General features: G+C 32.8%; 1 protein-coding gene and 1 pseudogene across 1 annotated transcript; both read left to right on the forward strand.

The window, feature by feature from the left end:
• Positions 1 to 4,253: 4,253 nt before the first annotated feature.
• Positions 4,254 to 5,559, forward strand: LOC111242695 (annotated as a pseudogene).
• Positions 5,560 to 6,740: 1,181 nt separating this feature from the next.
• LOC106774730 (E3 ubiquitin-protein ligase ATL23-like) lies at positions 6,741 to 7,079 on the forward strand. The gene has a single exon (XM_014661769.1). It carries the CDS (start codon positions 6,741 to 6,743, stop codon positions 7,077 to 7,079), a length of 339 nt encoding a protein of 112 aa, XP_014517255.1.
• The last annotated feature ends 8,909 nt before the right edge of the window (positions 7,080 to 15,988 follow it).

Below are 15,988 nucleotides of genomic sequence, written 5' to 3' on the forward strand. Positions count from 1 at the left end.
GTTGATCAAAAATTCATTTATTTACCTCGTATACATTTGCAGCAGTCTTAAGCACAAGGAGCACAAGGAGGAGTAGGAAATTTGTAATGAAGTCCATATGAAATTGATATATTTATTATTCCTGAGATGAATATGGCCAAAATCTTCCAAAAATATTGCATAAAGGATGCTTTACTTAGATACCTCTCTAGTGCAATAAGTACTACTAGTATTAGGTTTCCCACTGAACAAATGACATTCCATTGCGATGGTTCACTAACATAGAAGAAAATACCAAAACATAGCCCAAAAATTGACATTATATGAGGATGAAATTGACATTTTTTTAAAAGGGAACGAATTTGACACACTTCAACCAAACTGGGAATAAAAGAAGCCATTAACCCTATTTGAAAATAAGTTTTATTGTATAAAAACTGAATTGTTATTCTCACACGTGTGATTTGGAATGGCAGGTTTGAATCTCGCTCCTTTGCAAAACTCTGTATTGCTATAACTTGAACTAAAATAATACAACATTTTAGTGTAATTTTGGTTTTAAAATTATTAGTATGGTTTTAAAAATGAAAAAGTTATGTAAACTTAATATGATTTTATTAAAAGAGAAGATGTGTTAACTTGATGCAATTTTAACTTATTAAAGTAAAGTTATATTAATTTACATGATTTTAATTAAATTTTTAAAAGACAATACATTCAAATCATATCAAGCTGATACAATTTTAGTTTGTATCAATACACTAAAATAGTATTAAATAACAACTTCAAATTAAAATTTAAAAATAATTATAACAACCGAAAGGTACGACTTCTTTATAATGAATATAAAAAGAAGTCCTATCAAATCTATAAAACTTATATTTTTAATTTTTCTTTTCAATATTTACACTATTTTTATAATTTTAAAAACAAAATTACATCATTTTTATACATAAATTAAGCTGTAAGAATAATATTAAGACAATATGCTATTCAAATATTGATTGAAAATAAAATACACTCTTTTTGTTTTTAAATTTTTTATTTTACAAAAAAAATATTTTTAATTTATTTTTTCATGACAACAAATACATACATAAGATACGGATTTTAAATCTAACTCAATTCTATAAAACTAAGTTGTAAGACAAAATTTACATCAATTTATATATTATAAATTGATTTTATCTCTAACTTATATACGATAATGTAAGTATCATTTATTCATTGTTAACTTTTGCAAAACTAATAAATTATGTAAGTTCAGATGTGTGCGATTAATATGGTGTGATTAATAGCACTTTATTGTTGGTGCTGTTTTCGGTAGGGACCTATGTCCCGGGCCTGGGCTTCCTGACACACAGGCCCATTTCAATGCAGAAAAAAAAATGTAACACTATGTATGTGCCAACAAAATTAAATGCAAAAAAAGTTGTAAATAGGAGTCAATGGAATCAAAACAATGCCAGAAAGCTACAAGTGTAACAGTTTGTTAGGTAAGAAATTTTAGTTTGTTTTTTTTGTCTATCAGTAGTGATTTATAAATATTTTTTTTTATGTAAAATGCAGTATTTTTGAAATACTAATGACTGAAATAGTGTTTTAGTTTTTATCTTTTAATTTTTTTTTTAAATTTGATTAATGTATTTATTATATTTGATTTTTGTCCTATCTAAACATTGTAGGATTTTATTATTCATTTTTTCTATTTTTGGTTTCAATTATTGTGCTATTATTTCCTTTATGTATTATATCATTTAGCAGTGCATTTCAAAATATTCTTAGATTTTCATTTTCGTGCATTGGTAATATAAAATTTTTACACTCTCAATTAATTGAAAATTATTTTTAGATCAAATTAGTAAATTTTTTTTATCTTGTGATTTATTATAAATGAAGCATATATATTCTTAACATTATTAATATATTTTAATTAAATTTCCATACTTATACATAGAAAATGATACGAATTCTCTAGTGAAAGCAAAGGAGAAGTATTATTTTTAAAATATGAACATATTAAAGGGGCTTGGATTTTACTATCACATCCATTTTATTTTTCAAGTTCGCATTTAAAGTTTTTATAAATATATTTTCTAACAAAAAAAGGTTTATTTTGTATGTCAAAGTTAAATACTCTAATTAAATAATAAAAATATACTTCTGGTGCATTTTTTCTAAGATGTACGATAAAATATGTTTATTATTTATCTTTCACAAAATTTACGGTGATATAAAACGAAAATTTCAGCAACAATATTTTTGTTATTTCGCAAAAAGTAACATTACTGGGCCTTAAAACACCAAGAGGGAAGCTCAATAATTTAATATTTGATGGAAATGATTAAGTTAATCATGGTTAATGTTAAATATATTTTAAAAATAAGATGAACTTACAATAAATCTTATTTTATAAATGATTTCGATTTTATAAAATGAAATTAAATTTAATTGAAAAAATAATATTAAAATCAATTAATACTTAATATTTATTAAGGTGTGTTATTTGCACTTATCATATTTTTCATTATGTAATATTTGATAACATGAAAAACTATATTGAAAATTTTATATCTATTAAAGATAAAATTATTTAAGTAAGTAATTAATAAATTCATTTTTATAAGAGTTAGATAGATCATTAATAAATATTAAGTTAATAAATTAGTCTTGCATGATTAACCGAGTTAGATACATATGGGACTAAATAGTAAATCATGCACTTCGTTTCTCCTCTTTGATTTTCAGTCATTTCCCACCATTTTTTTTTTCCAAAACTTTCTAATTCATGATGCTAGATGAATTTTCAAAATTTCAAGAATCTTCTTTTGTTAAGAGATGAGTTTAAACTCAACCCATCCACACAAAATTTTAAAAAATATCCTATTTATATATTTTAAAATGATTTTATATTTAGATGCTGTGAAATAGAAAGAATCCATCACTATTGCACTAACCAAGACCTGTTGAATTTCTGACATAAGGTTACGCCATTAAACCACGAAACATGACGTTCGATAAGTACACTTCTGCCTTTGTAAATCAACGATGGCTTTCAGATTCAGTGACAGAAACAAGAAGATAAGTATCAGCAACTAAACCTTCCCTTGAGCTTCTTACTTTCCCGATAGCAAAACCATAATGTATCTTGTTTTCCATAATATTGCTGCTGAAAATATTTTCCATACACAGTGAAACAGTACTCAAGAAGGCTATGAACCTAACTTAGTTCAGTTTTCCAACTATATGTGACACTTTCCAACGTTATGTCAGGCTAAATGATAACTTTTTGGCAAGAATACCAAATAGTTACAAGTAATACAGTGGATAAGTAAAATATCTTTCTCCCAAGGGACTTGTGCAATACATGTCAATTCTTCCTTTTATAACTCAATTAGACATCAAAATATACAATACAAGAAACTATTTTTTGTATTTTATCAAACAATTGGTGTGTCAGGTCTTTGATTAACATTACAGTAACATCCTCGACAAAATACGTTATATGTTCAAGCATGATTTAATTCCTTAAAACAAGTTCTAAAATTATCTATTAAATTATTAATTCCTTAATTAATTCAACAGATAATTTTGCATTAAAATCATATGTTTACCAAAAGTACATAAGTTATTCCTAGCATAGTCATTTTTAGTTTCTTTTCTTACGTTTTTAGTTCTAAAAATACTTCCCCTTAAAAAAGAATTATACAGAAAATAAGTCAAGAAAAGAACAAGAACAGAGACATATATTGTACAGAAAATTTACATTAATGTATCATCATACAACCAATTTCAATTAAGAAAAACTAGTTTCTCTTAGACATCTAAAACATACTCTTTATAGCAATTTCTTACAGAATGTGAAGTCTTGATGTTAAACATAATTAACCTGCCGAAATCTTGAACCTTTCATAGCAAAGTCAGTAACATAATTTATGATTCAAAGAAACATTAACTATATACCATTGAATAGTGCTTAAAGCAGGTTTGAAGTCCAAATTCTACTGAAACCTAGCGTGATTCTTCATTCTCCACAGCATCCAAATGATATATGTTACAATGACAAGTCAAATGTCTTTAACCAACCAACTCCCTTCGTCTTTTAAGAAATTTAAATTTTCCAAAGTTATTAAGAAAGACCAAACCTAGAAAAATTTGCTGCAACTAAGCCTAAAACTTGAAGAGTTTCCACAAAACCAAGGAATTAACTAAGGTAACCTTAAGCTTATCAAAGAGCGACAAAACTCCCATGCAATCTTTTGGATAAGGACCACATGGTTCTTCCAGAACCTGGTTGGGAACATCCTGCAAGTCAGAAATACAGATATAGTGTATGTTCTTGCAGTGCTAAAACTAGATTTAAGATTCCAAAGTTTATGAAATTTAGAATTAAATGTGCATTGAATTCTTCCTTAATTAACATGGTTCTCATCTGATTGGTTTAACCTGAGTAGTACACAAACCATTTTTTGTATGACTTCAACATAGATTTAAAGTGACTGGATTCAGAATTCAAACTATACACATACTAAAATCTCTTTAAGCATGTTCAGCTCAAGGTATGACAAAGATATTGCCTCTTATTTAGCATATAGCTATCTGTTTTTGGGAGTAGATACTATCATTTAACATACCTCAAAGTTTACTTGAACCACTTGTACTTGTATAAAAAGAGTATCTCTACACTGGTGAAAAATGTCTGGGTTTTGTATCTTACATGTACTTGTCTTTCTCGTGTACAGATCGAACATATTCAGAACCAAGAAAGTGGATGCGTGGTAAGGGACGTGTGACAATACAATTTGGCTGCTGTTACAATTATGCAGTGGTACGACATAATTTGCTCATTTTCTCATTCTTATTTGACACTTTTTGCTTATTTACTTTTGTAAAACACTACAGGACAAAAGTGGCAAACCTCCTGGCATAATGAGAGATGAAGAAGTTGATCCATTACCACCTGTGTTCAAGCAAATGATAAAGAGGATGGTTAGATGGAATATAGTTCATTCCTCATGCATTCCAGATAGTTGTTGCATTGTGAACATATATGAAGAAGGAGATTGCATTCCTCCTCACATCGACCATCATGATTTTGTAAGGCCATTCTACACCGTGTCATTCTTGAGCGAGTGTAAAATATTATTTGGTTCAAACTTGCAAGTTGTTTCTTTGCCTGTTGGGTAAGCTTCCATTCCTTTCTCTTTACTTCCAATCTGATACGAATGAACTTTTGATCACGCCTTCTATTTTTCCTTCTAGCTTTGTGTTTCTGACTGAATACTGTGATTGTTTGATTATGTTTACAATCTATGTATTTGTCATTCTTTGGACAAACTAATGGCCATTTTGATCCTGTAGGTCAGTGTTCGTTTTGAATGGCAATGGAGCTGACATTGCTAAGCACTGTATTCCATCTGTGTCATAAAAAAGGTTCTTTCAATCTGTCAAATTTACTCAAAATTCCTTTCTCCTGCATTATCATTTTCTAAAACATTTGTCTTTTACAGAATTTCCATTACATTTAGAAAGTTACCATATAAGTTTTCACCCGATCCTGACTTAGTGGGAATCAGATAAAGCACAAGATGAAGTTAGGAACCTAAATATTCAACAACAACACAAGGCTGAAAGTGTTGAATCTGAATCAGACATAGCTTCGAACACCAAGAAGGCATCTTTCCGTGTAAAATAAATTTCCCCTTCCCAATGGAAGATTTAGAAAGATGAACATCAATAAATGCAAATGTTTATGTATTGTTTGTGTTTAATTTTCACAGGGAAAAACTATTAAGTTTGTCTTCTGTAATATAATGTTTGCACATAAACTAAAGAAGTCAAATTATAGTATTATAATACATAAGTAAATGTAAATGACACTTTATAATAATGTTATTGTTGGAAGTCCCATATCGACTAGAGATAAAGTCAATTTATAATATATATAAGTGGAGTGCAGACTTTACTTTACAAGCTGATATTTAAGGATGTTCAAAAATAACATAAAGGATTGATAAAGACTTTTTTTTCTATACTACTAAATTAAGAAATCTTGAATAATAATAATAATAGGGAATTAAAATAATATAGTAAAAAAATTATATTTAATAAATGTTGATTAAAAAAATAGTGTATTAACTATAACTATAAAACAAATCTTTGTATTTTAAAAGATTGTTTTTCGTTTTTTTAATTATTGATTGAAGATAAAATAATGAAAGATATAAAATAACAAAAGATTTGATATTGTGGTTTACGAGTAACTAACCAAATTATAAAATAACTTATAAATATAAAGTCAGAGAGTGAATAACTAATTCTATATAAACTCTCAAATACTTATCAATTAAATATTCTATTGTGAGCAAACTTGAGTGTTTTTTACATACACCCTTCAAAGAAACTAAGTATGTGATTCAAGTATTGGAAAGTGGTAAAGTCACGTAAAAAAAATGTCAGTATATCAGTCTCATACAATCCTTACGGAAAAAAAACTAAAATTTTCATTTATTTTATTTTGAATGTAAATAACTGTCTTGTTTATAAGAAATTCAGTTTCAAATTTATTTTGCAATCATCTTTTGTATTATTTAATCAGTTTATATTATATATGTACGGTTTTCAGGCTCACCTACTAAAGGGTCATCCAAATAGCAGCCTTCCCTGACAAATCCTGCACAGTCACTGAAAATCCTTTTAACACTTTCTTCTTCACCCAAACCTCAACAAGTTGAGTTGCTGGACCTGCTTTTTATACGGTGATGTACTGGGCTGGGGTTATCACAGTGGTCCTTCTCTGCGCTTGCTTATATCTTATAGGGTCTATCCTCACTCCCCTTCTACGGGCCAAGCCCGTCTCCAACTCCGGCTTCTCCCCTTCGCAGCTCCAAAAGCTCCCCTCCATCATCACCGTAAAAGGCCTTTTCATGGGCTTCAAATGCGCCATCTGCCTCGACGGCATCGCCACCGACCAACCCGCTCGACTGGTTTCCTGTTGCAACCACGCCTTCCATGTGGAATGCGCTGACACATGGCTCTTCAAGCACTCTACGTGCCCTCTCTGCAGAGCCAAACTCGACCTCATACTGCTTTTCTCTTGAAACAGGTATCAGAATTACCGAGAGCAAATATTCTTTATATTTCTATTTTTAATGGTACTTGAGTTAGATTTAAATTAATATATTTTTTTAAATCTCATCTTATTTATTATCTTATCTACAAATAAACTCATATTAACAAACACTAAGATGAATTATATTAAACAATAATTGTGATGGTATGATGATGAATGAGAAGGTTTGGCAACAAATCCACTGATCCTTAGAATGAGATAATTAATTTTCTTTTGTGTGTGGTTGAATATAAGTGGGGAAGGGAGGAAAAAAGAAAGAGATTTTTAGTTGGAAGTCCAAATACCAAATTATAATATATAAATGAGAATCTTAGAAGTCGGTTTTATGAGAATGAGTTAGGCTACCCACTTTCTAATATTTTTTTTTTAAAAAATTTTGTTTAGTGTGAAACAGAAATGTATTAAAATTCTTCCTCATTTGTTTTTGTTTCTCTTTTAAAATTGGAAACGAAAATTTTATATTAATTAAAGATAAGAAATAAATAAATAATAAAGCAAAATGTTTTTTTAGTTCTTCATGGATAGCTCATCACGTCATCACTGTTTATATGTTTGGGTAATATTTAATAAAATTGATTTTGAAGGGAAATAATAGTAATCTTTTTTATCAAGTGTAAAATAAATGTTTAAAAAAGATTAAATTCAAAGTTCATTTTAAATTATGGTTAATACTTTAATGCGAGACTTCTGAATTATCTGCTTAAATATTCATTAACTAATATTTCAATATAATTCTATATGATATAACATGAGCTCAATTACCTATAATGTTTTTATACAGTACAAAGTCTATCAAAGCTTATTTTAACTTAAAAAATAATAATTTCTTGAGATCGAATATATTAATTTTTCAATGATATATTTGAAAAATAATAACAAAACTCCATTACTATAATGATAAAATTACATAAGTTATTTTCAATATTTTATATTGATAATAGTATAGGAAGTTGGAAACAATTTTCTACTTTGTTAATAATTTATACAGAAAAACAAGACATTTTATGTCACTTAGAACAATAATTAATGCAGAATATAAATAAGAGAAAATATTATATCATGAATTGGGAAGAACTTCTACATCAATTATGACTTGCCATTGACGTGGAAAAATACACTGTCTACATCCTAACTAGCCAATATGAAAAATATTTCCATTATTATCACATTGCTACTGCATTTCATTTCATAACAAGCATTTCCTTTTTAAATAAGTGTAACGAAAAATATCTTTTTCTCACTAGTGTTTGGATTATATATGTAAATTTATTTCATATAAATATTAGATGTCTTGTTTATATGTGTATATATAAATTAATATACATAAATAATGTGTAAAATATACAAAAATATAATTTGTATTACCATCTAGTTGATTTTTTTCATTTTAGTAAAATTTGATATGAAATTATATATATATATATATATATATATATATATATATATATATATATATATATAAAGTAAGCTTTAACGATAAAAAGAGAAAGCGAAGGAGTTGCATTTTTAGCGTACAAAGAGGTATGCAACTAATTCTAAGTATTCCCGACAACTTCACAACATATGTTACTTTATCAAAATGCGATGCTTCTTGTTTCCCTCCGACTGAACGAGTGACGGTGGTCGTTCCTCTTGACCTCATTCCGGTGTTGGTTTTGGACCAATCTTCCGATACTCCTATCGAGTCAGTCGTCCCATTAGAGCGGAAGAGAAAGTCGAAGGAAGGAGACAAGTCTTCCTCCAAGCGGAGTCGCCGGGACGGGGGTGTTTCTCATCCGTTCCCAGCCAATGTCTTCGACCCCGAGTTTCACGTTAGCTCTCGAGTGAATTTCCATGCCAGTTCCTCTCAATGGGCAGTTATTGAACCGATGTCGGAGGAGGAACTTCTAAGTGCTACGGTGGAGTTGGCCACCCGAGGGGCCATACTAGCCTGGAGTGCTCGGGAGCTTGCCAAGCGCCTAGGGGCTCGTGATCTTGATCGGGAACTGGCTGAAGAAAAGAAGACTTCGGACTCGCTACATTCTCGGCTATAGGCTTTGGCCCTTGATCATCGGGGATTTGTCGAACAACATCCCGTTCTCCAAGCTGACTTGGATGAATCCCGCCGTCAGTTGGCCATAGCCAATGAATCGCTGAAGATCAACCGAACTAGGGGGACAACATGGCGCGAGAAGTTAGTAAATTGAAGGTTGAAGTCAGAAGGTTGGGAAAGCAGGGGATGAAATGGCCTGGCAGAGCGAGCAACTATCTAAGGAGTTGCTTGAGGCGAACACTGAGAACGCCTGGCTCGCTTCTGAGTTGATGAAGGCGAATGAAACAATCACCACCTTGGACACCAACGTAGCCATTGAGCGCAAGGAAGGTTTTAATAAGGCCATGCGTCAGGCGACATTTCTGTTGAAGGTGGATCCCATAGCGGTGGGCTTCAAGATTGATCAGGACGTTTTCAGCGGGGAAATGAGGCTGGTAGTGGAGGTCGAGGACGCCGAGGACGTCGAGGACGCCGATGGGGGCGAGGGAGTGGTGTCGAATGTGCTAATGCCTGTGAAGGCGGGAAGGGGAACAATGAATAACGTTCTTTTTAGTTTTATTAATGTTTTTGTCGTCTTTTTGGTGCAGTGAGGTCGAACACTAAACACTTAGGTTTAGCCAGTGTTTGTGTTATCGACCCATCAACATACTTTTTGGGTGTAAGCGTGTAAGCGGTAACTGCAACTCGTTAAATCAATTATTCAATGAGATAAATTTGTTGAATGTTTGTTTCTTAATATTAAATAATTGAGAATATAGTATTTTCTTTGATGTGATTTTAACTTTTATGTAAAATGTTTCTTAATTAATATTTTGAATTAATAAGGAAAAATACAAGTCAATATTTTTTAATATAAATTTTATTAGATATATTTTTTGTGCGGTTTTGTTCACATGATAACTTCTATTGGAATGCTCCTATAATAAAGTAAATTAAAGGATTTATTGGAAAATGGTTCTTATTTTAATGCTGATGGGGCATGATCTCCTTCTGATAAAAGATCTACATCTCGACATTGTGTCTCCTTTGGTCGTAACTTCATCTCGTAGAAAAACAAGAAACAAAGTGTTGTAGCAAGATTTATTGTACAATATAGAACTATGAGCCCAGCCACTTGTGAGCTTGTTTGACTTAAGCTATTGCTTAGAGAGTTACAATTTGGAGATGTCTCTCAAACGACGTTTATATATATGACAATAAGGTTGCTTTTCATATTTGTTCTAATAATGTTTTTCATGAGTGGACCAAACACACTGAAATTGACTGTTATTTTATTCGAGAAAAGGTTGTATGGGGAATTATAAAGACTAAGTTCGTCAATTCAAGTGATCAACAATTAGAAACCAAGTATTCAATGAAAACTGTCAACTCTAAATATTCTAGGACACAATAAAATCAATTGCAAATGTGAAATATAAATTCTATTACTTTTCTACGTGTTTCCTTAATCTATAAAATAGTTATCATATAAAACATAACCACCATGAATGCGTAAGAATTACTACTTAATCTATAATATCGTTAAGTAATATAGTAAAGTATCAAACATTCATTACAATAGAATTTTTGAAAGCTTATTTACAAGTGGAAAAAAGGCAGAAAAACATGAAGAATCAAATTTTATAAAGTGATCTAATTAAGATAAATATGGCTAAGGGTATATTGTGTAGAGACCAGCAATAATTATAATTTGTTGAAGGGGCCAAATAATAATTATTGAAACTAAAGAATATTAACCGTCAGAGGTTATTTAAGGGGTCATGGTCCCCATCTGTGAGCATAAGATCTTTTTCCTGTTTCTTTCTCTTTATCCCCATCAGAAGAGAAAATTTAGAGGGAACTAAGGGTGCTCTACAGAGGGAAGACCAGGACTAATTTCAGGTTCATTAATTATTCCCAATGTCCAATTCAGGTACGCTTCCACTCCATTATTATTAGGAACTGTTTTGACTGAAGAATTGAATGCATGTGGTTTATTGCTCTTTATTGTGAATCTCTGAATCATAAATACTAACCATTGGTATCAGAGCATGTTAATTTGTGATTAAATTGCATAAACCAAATTTGGGAATTTTTAATTGATTATGAATTACAAATTTATAATCAATTTTGTGCATTAATTCTTCTGGTTGAAAAGGAAATTAAAATCCAATTAAGAATTTCCATTTTGAATGCATTTGAAACCCTAATTTGGTAAATCCCAAATTGAAACCCTAATTTGGGAAAACCCCAAATTGGTACCTTCGCTCTCCTTCTTCCCTGTGCCGCCATGGAGGAATCACCTCCGGGGACTTCTTCTCTTCCTTCGCGTAGGTGCTGTAGTGGTGCAACTCTTCTTCGCGCATCAGGTCTCATTCTTTGCTTTTCGGTTTCACGTTCTTCTCTTGCTCGCGATGGCGCGGCGTTGGATGGCAAAAANGCGCGACCCAGAGGGGTTTCATGGTAGTGCACAGGTCGTTCGTGCAACAGTGGCAGCGGTGGCCTGCATCGGCGACAGCGACCCGCAGCGACGATGGTGATGGCGAGACAGTGGTGGGGTGTTCCCTGTTCGTGTCTCGCGTCGCAGCAATGGCAGCTTACTTTGTTGTTCAGATCTGGTCTTCTCTTGTAGAGGGGTTTTTCGACGGTGATTCGATCGGCGGTTGACGACACGGCCGACGGCAAGGTTCAACCCTTGAACAACTGACGGCTAGGGTTTCTTCTAGCTTGAGGGTAGTGACCCAAGCCCAATCTGGGACAGGCCCAATATGGGAACAATAAGGCACAATCTGGGCTGGGAAGGTCCAATAAGGCAGATCCAATTTTGGGAGTAACTTTTTTTGGTTACTGGATCTGGATATGGATCTAAGCATATCAGTTTTTTTTTTTAATGTGCCAGCCCAAATCTTCCAATTTTGAATCATTAGATTTGGATTAAAATTCTAAAATAAATGTAATATTAATAATTAATTATGAATAAATAATTGTAAAATTAATTATTAATTAAGGATAAATAAAAGTAAAATTAATAATTAATTAGGAATAAATAAAATTCAATTTTGGTCTTGTTTATAATTTTTTAAATGAGTTATTGATAATTAAGATATCACCAAAGTGAGTCTTTTTTTAATCTGGAGTAGTTCATAGAAAAATTATAAATGTTCGTGTTTATGCATATCCATGCGAGTATTAGTCGGCCCAAAGGAAGATTAATATTTGGTTGGATTGTATACGCACCTGTGATGGTAACATGTGTAAAGACTGGAACAAGAAAATGAAGATAGTCCTTGATCGTATAAGCTTTAGGCGCAGTCTTGCTTTAGTCTGTTCTGAGGTCAATTTAGCTTCAGTACCAATAAACACTTGGTGGTTAGATTCTGGTGCAACTGCTAACATCAGTGTTTCAATGAAGGGATGTATAAGCTACCGAAAACCAATTGATTATGAAAGATGGATCTATGTGGGAGATGGCAAATCGGTAGAAGTGGAAGCTATAGGGCATTTTAGACTGTTATTGTGCACTGGTTTCTACTTGGATTTGAAAGACACTTTTGTTGTGCCGTCTTTCAGAAGAAATCTGGTCTCAGTTTCCTATTTGGACAAATCAGGATATTCATGTTCATTTGGAAACCGTGAAATCAAATTGTCTTTAAATTCAAATATTGTTGGGACTGGTTCACTTTCAGACAATGACAACCTTTATATGCTTGATACGGTGGCTTCCTACGTTGAATCATTCAATACAGAATCATCTTGTACTAAGCGAAAAATTGACAATAATGATTCAGGAGCATTGTGGCACAGACGTCTAGGTCACATCTCTAAAAATAGAGTTGAACGGCTTGTGTCAAATGGGATTTTGAATTCCATTGACTTCACAAATTTTGATGTTTGTGTTGAATGCGTTAAAGGAAAACAGACCAAGACATCGAGATTGGGTGCATACAGAGCTACAAACGTCTTAAAACTGATACATACAGACATTTGTGGTCCATTCCCTACACCTTCATGGAATGGTCAACAATATTTTATATCATTCATAGACGATTACTCTAGATATGCATACTTATATCTCATCCATGAAAAATCTCAATCATTGGACGTGTTCAAATCTTTCAAGGCTGAAGTTGAGAATCAACTCAACAAATGCATTAAGAATGTCAAATCTGATCGTGGTGGTGAATACTATGGCAGATATGACGGATCAGGTGAACAACGTCCAGGACCTTTTGCCAAGTACCTAGAGGAATGTGGAATCGTCCCAAAGTACATCATGTCGGGTTCACCTAGCATGAATGAGGTGGCTGAAAGACGAAATCGGACTCTTCAGGATATGGTAAGGAGTATGCTTTGTCATTCCACCTTGCCAGAGTCACTCTGGGGAGAGGCATTGAAGACTGCAGCTTATATTTTAAACAGAGTGCCAACCAAGGCAGCTGTTGCAACACCTTATGAGCTTTGGGTTGGGCGAAAGCCTAATCTAAAACACTTACATGTATGGGGATGTCCAGCTAAAGCAAGACCTTGCAGATCGAATGAAAAGAAATTGGACTCTCGAACAGTTAGCAGTTACTTTATTGGTTACTCTGAAAGATCAAGAGGCTATAAATTCCATGATCCCAAATCTAAGAATATTTTTGAGACGGGAACTGCCACATTCTTTGAGGATATTGAGTTTGGGAGGAAGAATAAGGTAATAAACTTTGTCTTTGAGGAAGAATCGGTGTCAAATCCAGATCCGATTCATACAGTTGATTTTGATGAAGCAAATTCTCAACCTCTACAAGGATAAACTCAAGACCCTCAAGAATAGGTGCTTCATGAGTCAGTATCATTGCGGAGATCCATGAGAGAAAAGAGAAGTGCCATCCCAAATGATTATGTAGTATTTCTCCAAGAAATTGAAGAAAATAATAGTATGATAGAAGATGACCTTGTCACCGTCCATCAAGCTGTGAAAGATCCTAATTCAGAAAAATGGATTGAAGATATGAATGAGGAGTATAAGTCCATGCAAGACAACAAAGTTTGGGAACTTGTCCCATTACCAGAAGATGTGAAACCCATAGGTTGTAAGTGGATATTTAAAACCAAAAGGGATTCTAAAGGTAATGTGGAGAGGTATAAGGCTCGTCTTGTGGCAAAGGGCTATACTCAAAAGGAAGGGATTGATTTTAAAGAGACTTTCTCTCCGGTTTCATCGAAAGACTCTTTTAGAACAATCATGGCTCTTGTTGCACATTATGATTTGGAGCTTCATCAAATGGATGTGAAGACGGCGTTTCTCAATGGCAACATTGATGAGACAATTTATATGGTGCAACCAGAAAACTTTGTGTCAGAAGAACCAAAGAATATGGTATGCAAACTGACAAAATCCATTTATGGGCTAAAACAGGCATCTCGTCAATGGTACCACAAATTTAATCAAGTTATTATCTCATTTGGTTTCGAGATAAATGTGGTTGAGGATTGTGTGTATCACAAGTTCAGTGGGAGCAGGTATATCTTCCTGGTCTTGTATGTTGATGACATACTGCTTGCTACCAACAATATAGACATGTTGCACGAAACCAAGAGATTTCTGTCTAGAAATTTTGAAATGAAAGATGTTGGTGATGCTTCCTTTGTATTAGGAATTCAGATACACCGAGATAGATCTCAAAGTATTCTTGGATTATCATAGAGGAATTACATCGATAAGGTGCTTAAAAGGTTTGGTATGCAAGATTGTAAAGCAGGAGATACTCCAGTCGCTAAGGGAGACAAGTTCAGTCTTAATCAATATCCTAAAGGAAATATAGAAATTCAGGAAATGCAAAAGATTCCTTATGCTTCAACAATAGGGAGTCTGATGTATGTCCAAGTATGTACGCGTCCGGATATAGCCTACATAGTTGGGGTTTTAAGCAGATATTTAAGCAATCCAGGATTGGATCATTGGAAAGCAACAAAAAGAGTTATGAGGTATTTACAGAGAACAAAGGATTATATGCTCACGTACAGGAGATCAGACCGGTTAGAGATCATTGGATATTCTGACTCAGATTTTGCAGGATGCCAAGATAGTTTGAGATCCACTTCGGGTTACATTTTCATGTTGGCCGGTGGCGCGATTTCTTGGCGTAGTGCTAAGCAAAACCTTACAGCTTCATCCACTATGGCTGCAGAATTTGTAGCATGCTATGAGGCATCAAATCAAGGAATATGGCTGAGAAACTTTGTCACAGGGCTGCGCATTATGGAAGGAATTGAAAGACCACTCAAGTTATACTGTGACAATAAATCAGTTGTATTATATTCTAACAACAATAGGAGTTCAAGCAAGTCAAAGCACATTGACATCAAGTTCCTAGTTGTTAAAGAATGAGTACAGAGTGGACAGATTTCTAAGAGCACTTAAGGACAAACTCCATATTGACAGATCCTCTTACTAAGGGTATTACACCAAAGGTCTTTCATGAGCATGTTGCTCACATGGGTGTTTTAGCTTTTGAGGAATCTTAAGTTTAGTGGGAGTTAGTCACTTTTGTATTTGTGTTCTATGTTTGGTTTAATGTATGCATACATTGTCCTTGGACATTTTTGGTTTAATAAATATATGGTTTATTATTATTAAGATATTACACTTTGTACGATAAGGTTATTATGTTGATCTCATTGAGATAAAGTAAGGACCAGTTGAAAATAGACGTGTACAGATCACCTTCACGTAACTTTTCATGCTACACATTTCATGATGTATCCATGTCATTTGATTCTGTCAGCATTAGTGATCACTGTTGGTTTGGTTGCAATTGTTGCAATTAAAACTGCTTTGGTTCTACATGCGGATATAATCAATGGACGGGACTTCGGGATATACT

The sequence above is a fragment of the Vigna radiata genome, chromosome 10, assembly GCF_000741045.1.
Source record: "Vigna radiata var. radiata cultivar VC1973A chromosome 10, Vradiata_ver6, whole genome shotgun sequence".
NCBI classification, from domain to species: domain Eukaryota; kingdom Viridiplantae; phylum Streptophyta; class Magnoliopsida; order Fabales; family Fabaceae; genus Vigna; species Vigna radiata.

What these genes read in the sequence shown, in the direction of transcription:
- LOC106774730 (XM_014661769.1), top strand. Translation starts at nt 6,741, where the DNA reads ATGTACTGGGCTGGGGTTATCACAGTGGTCCTTCTCTGCGCTTGCTTA.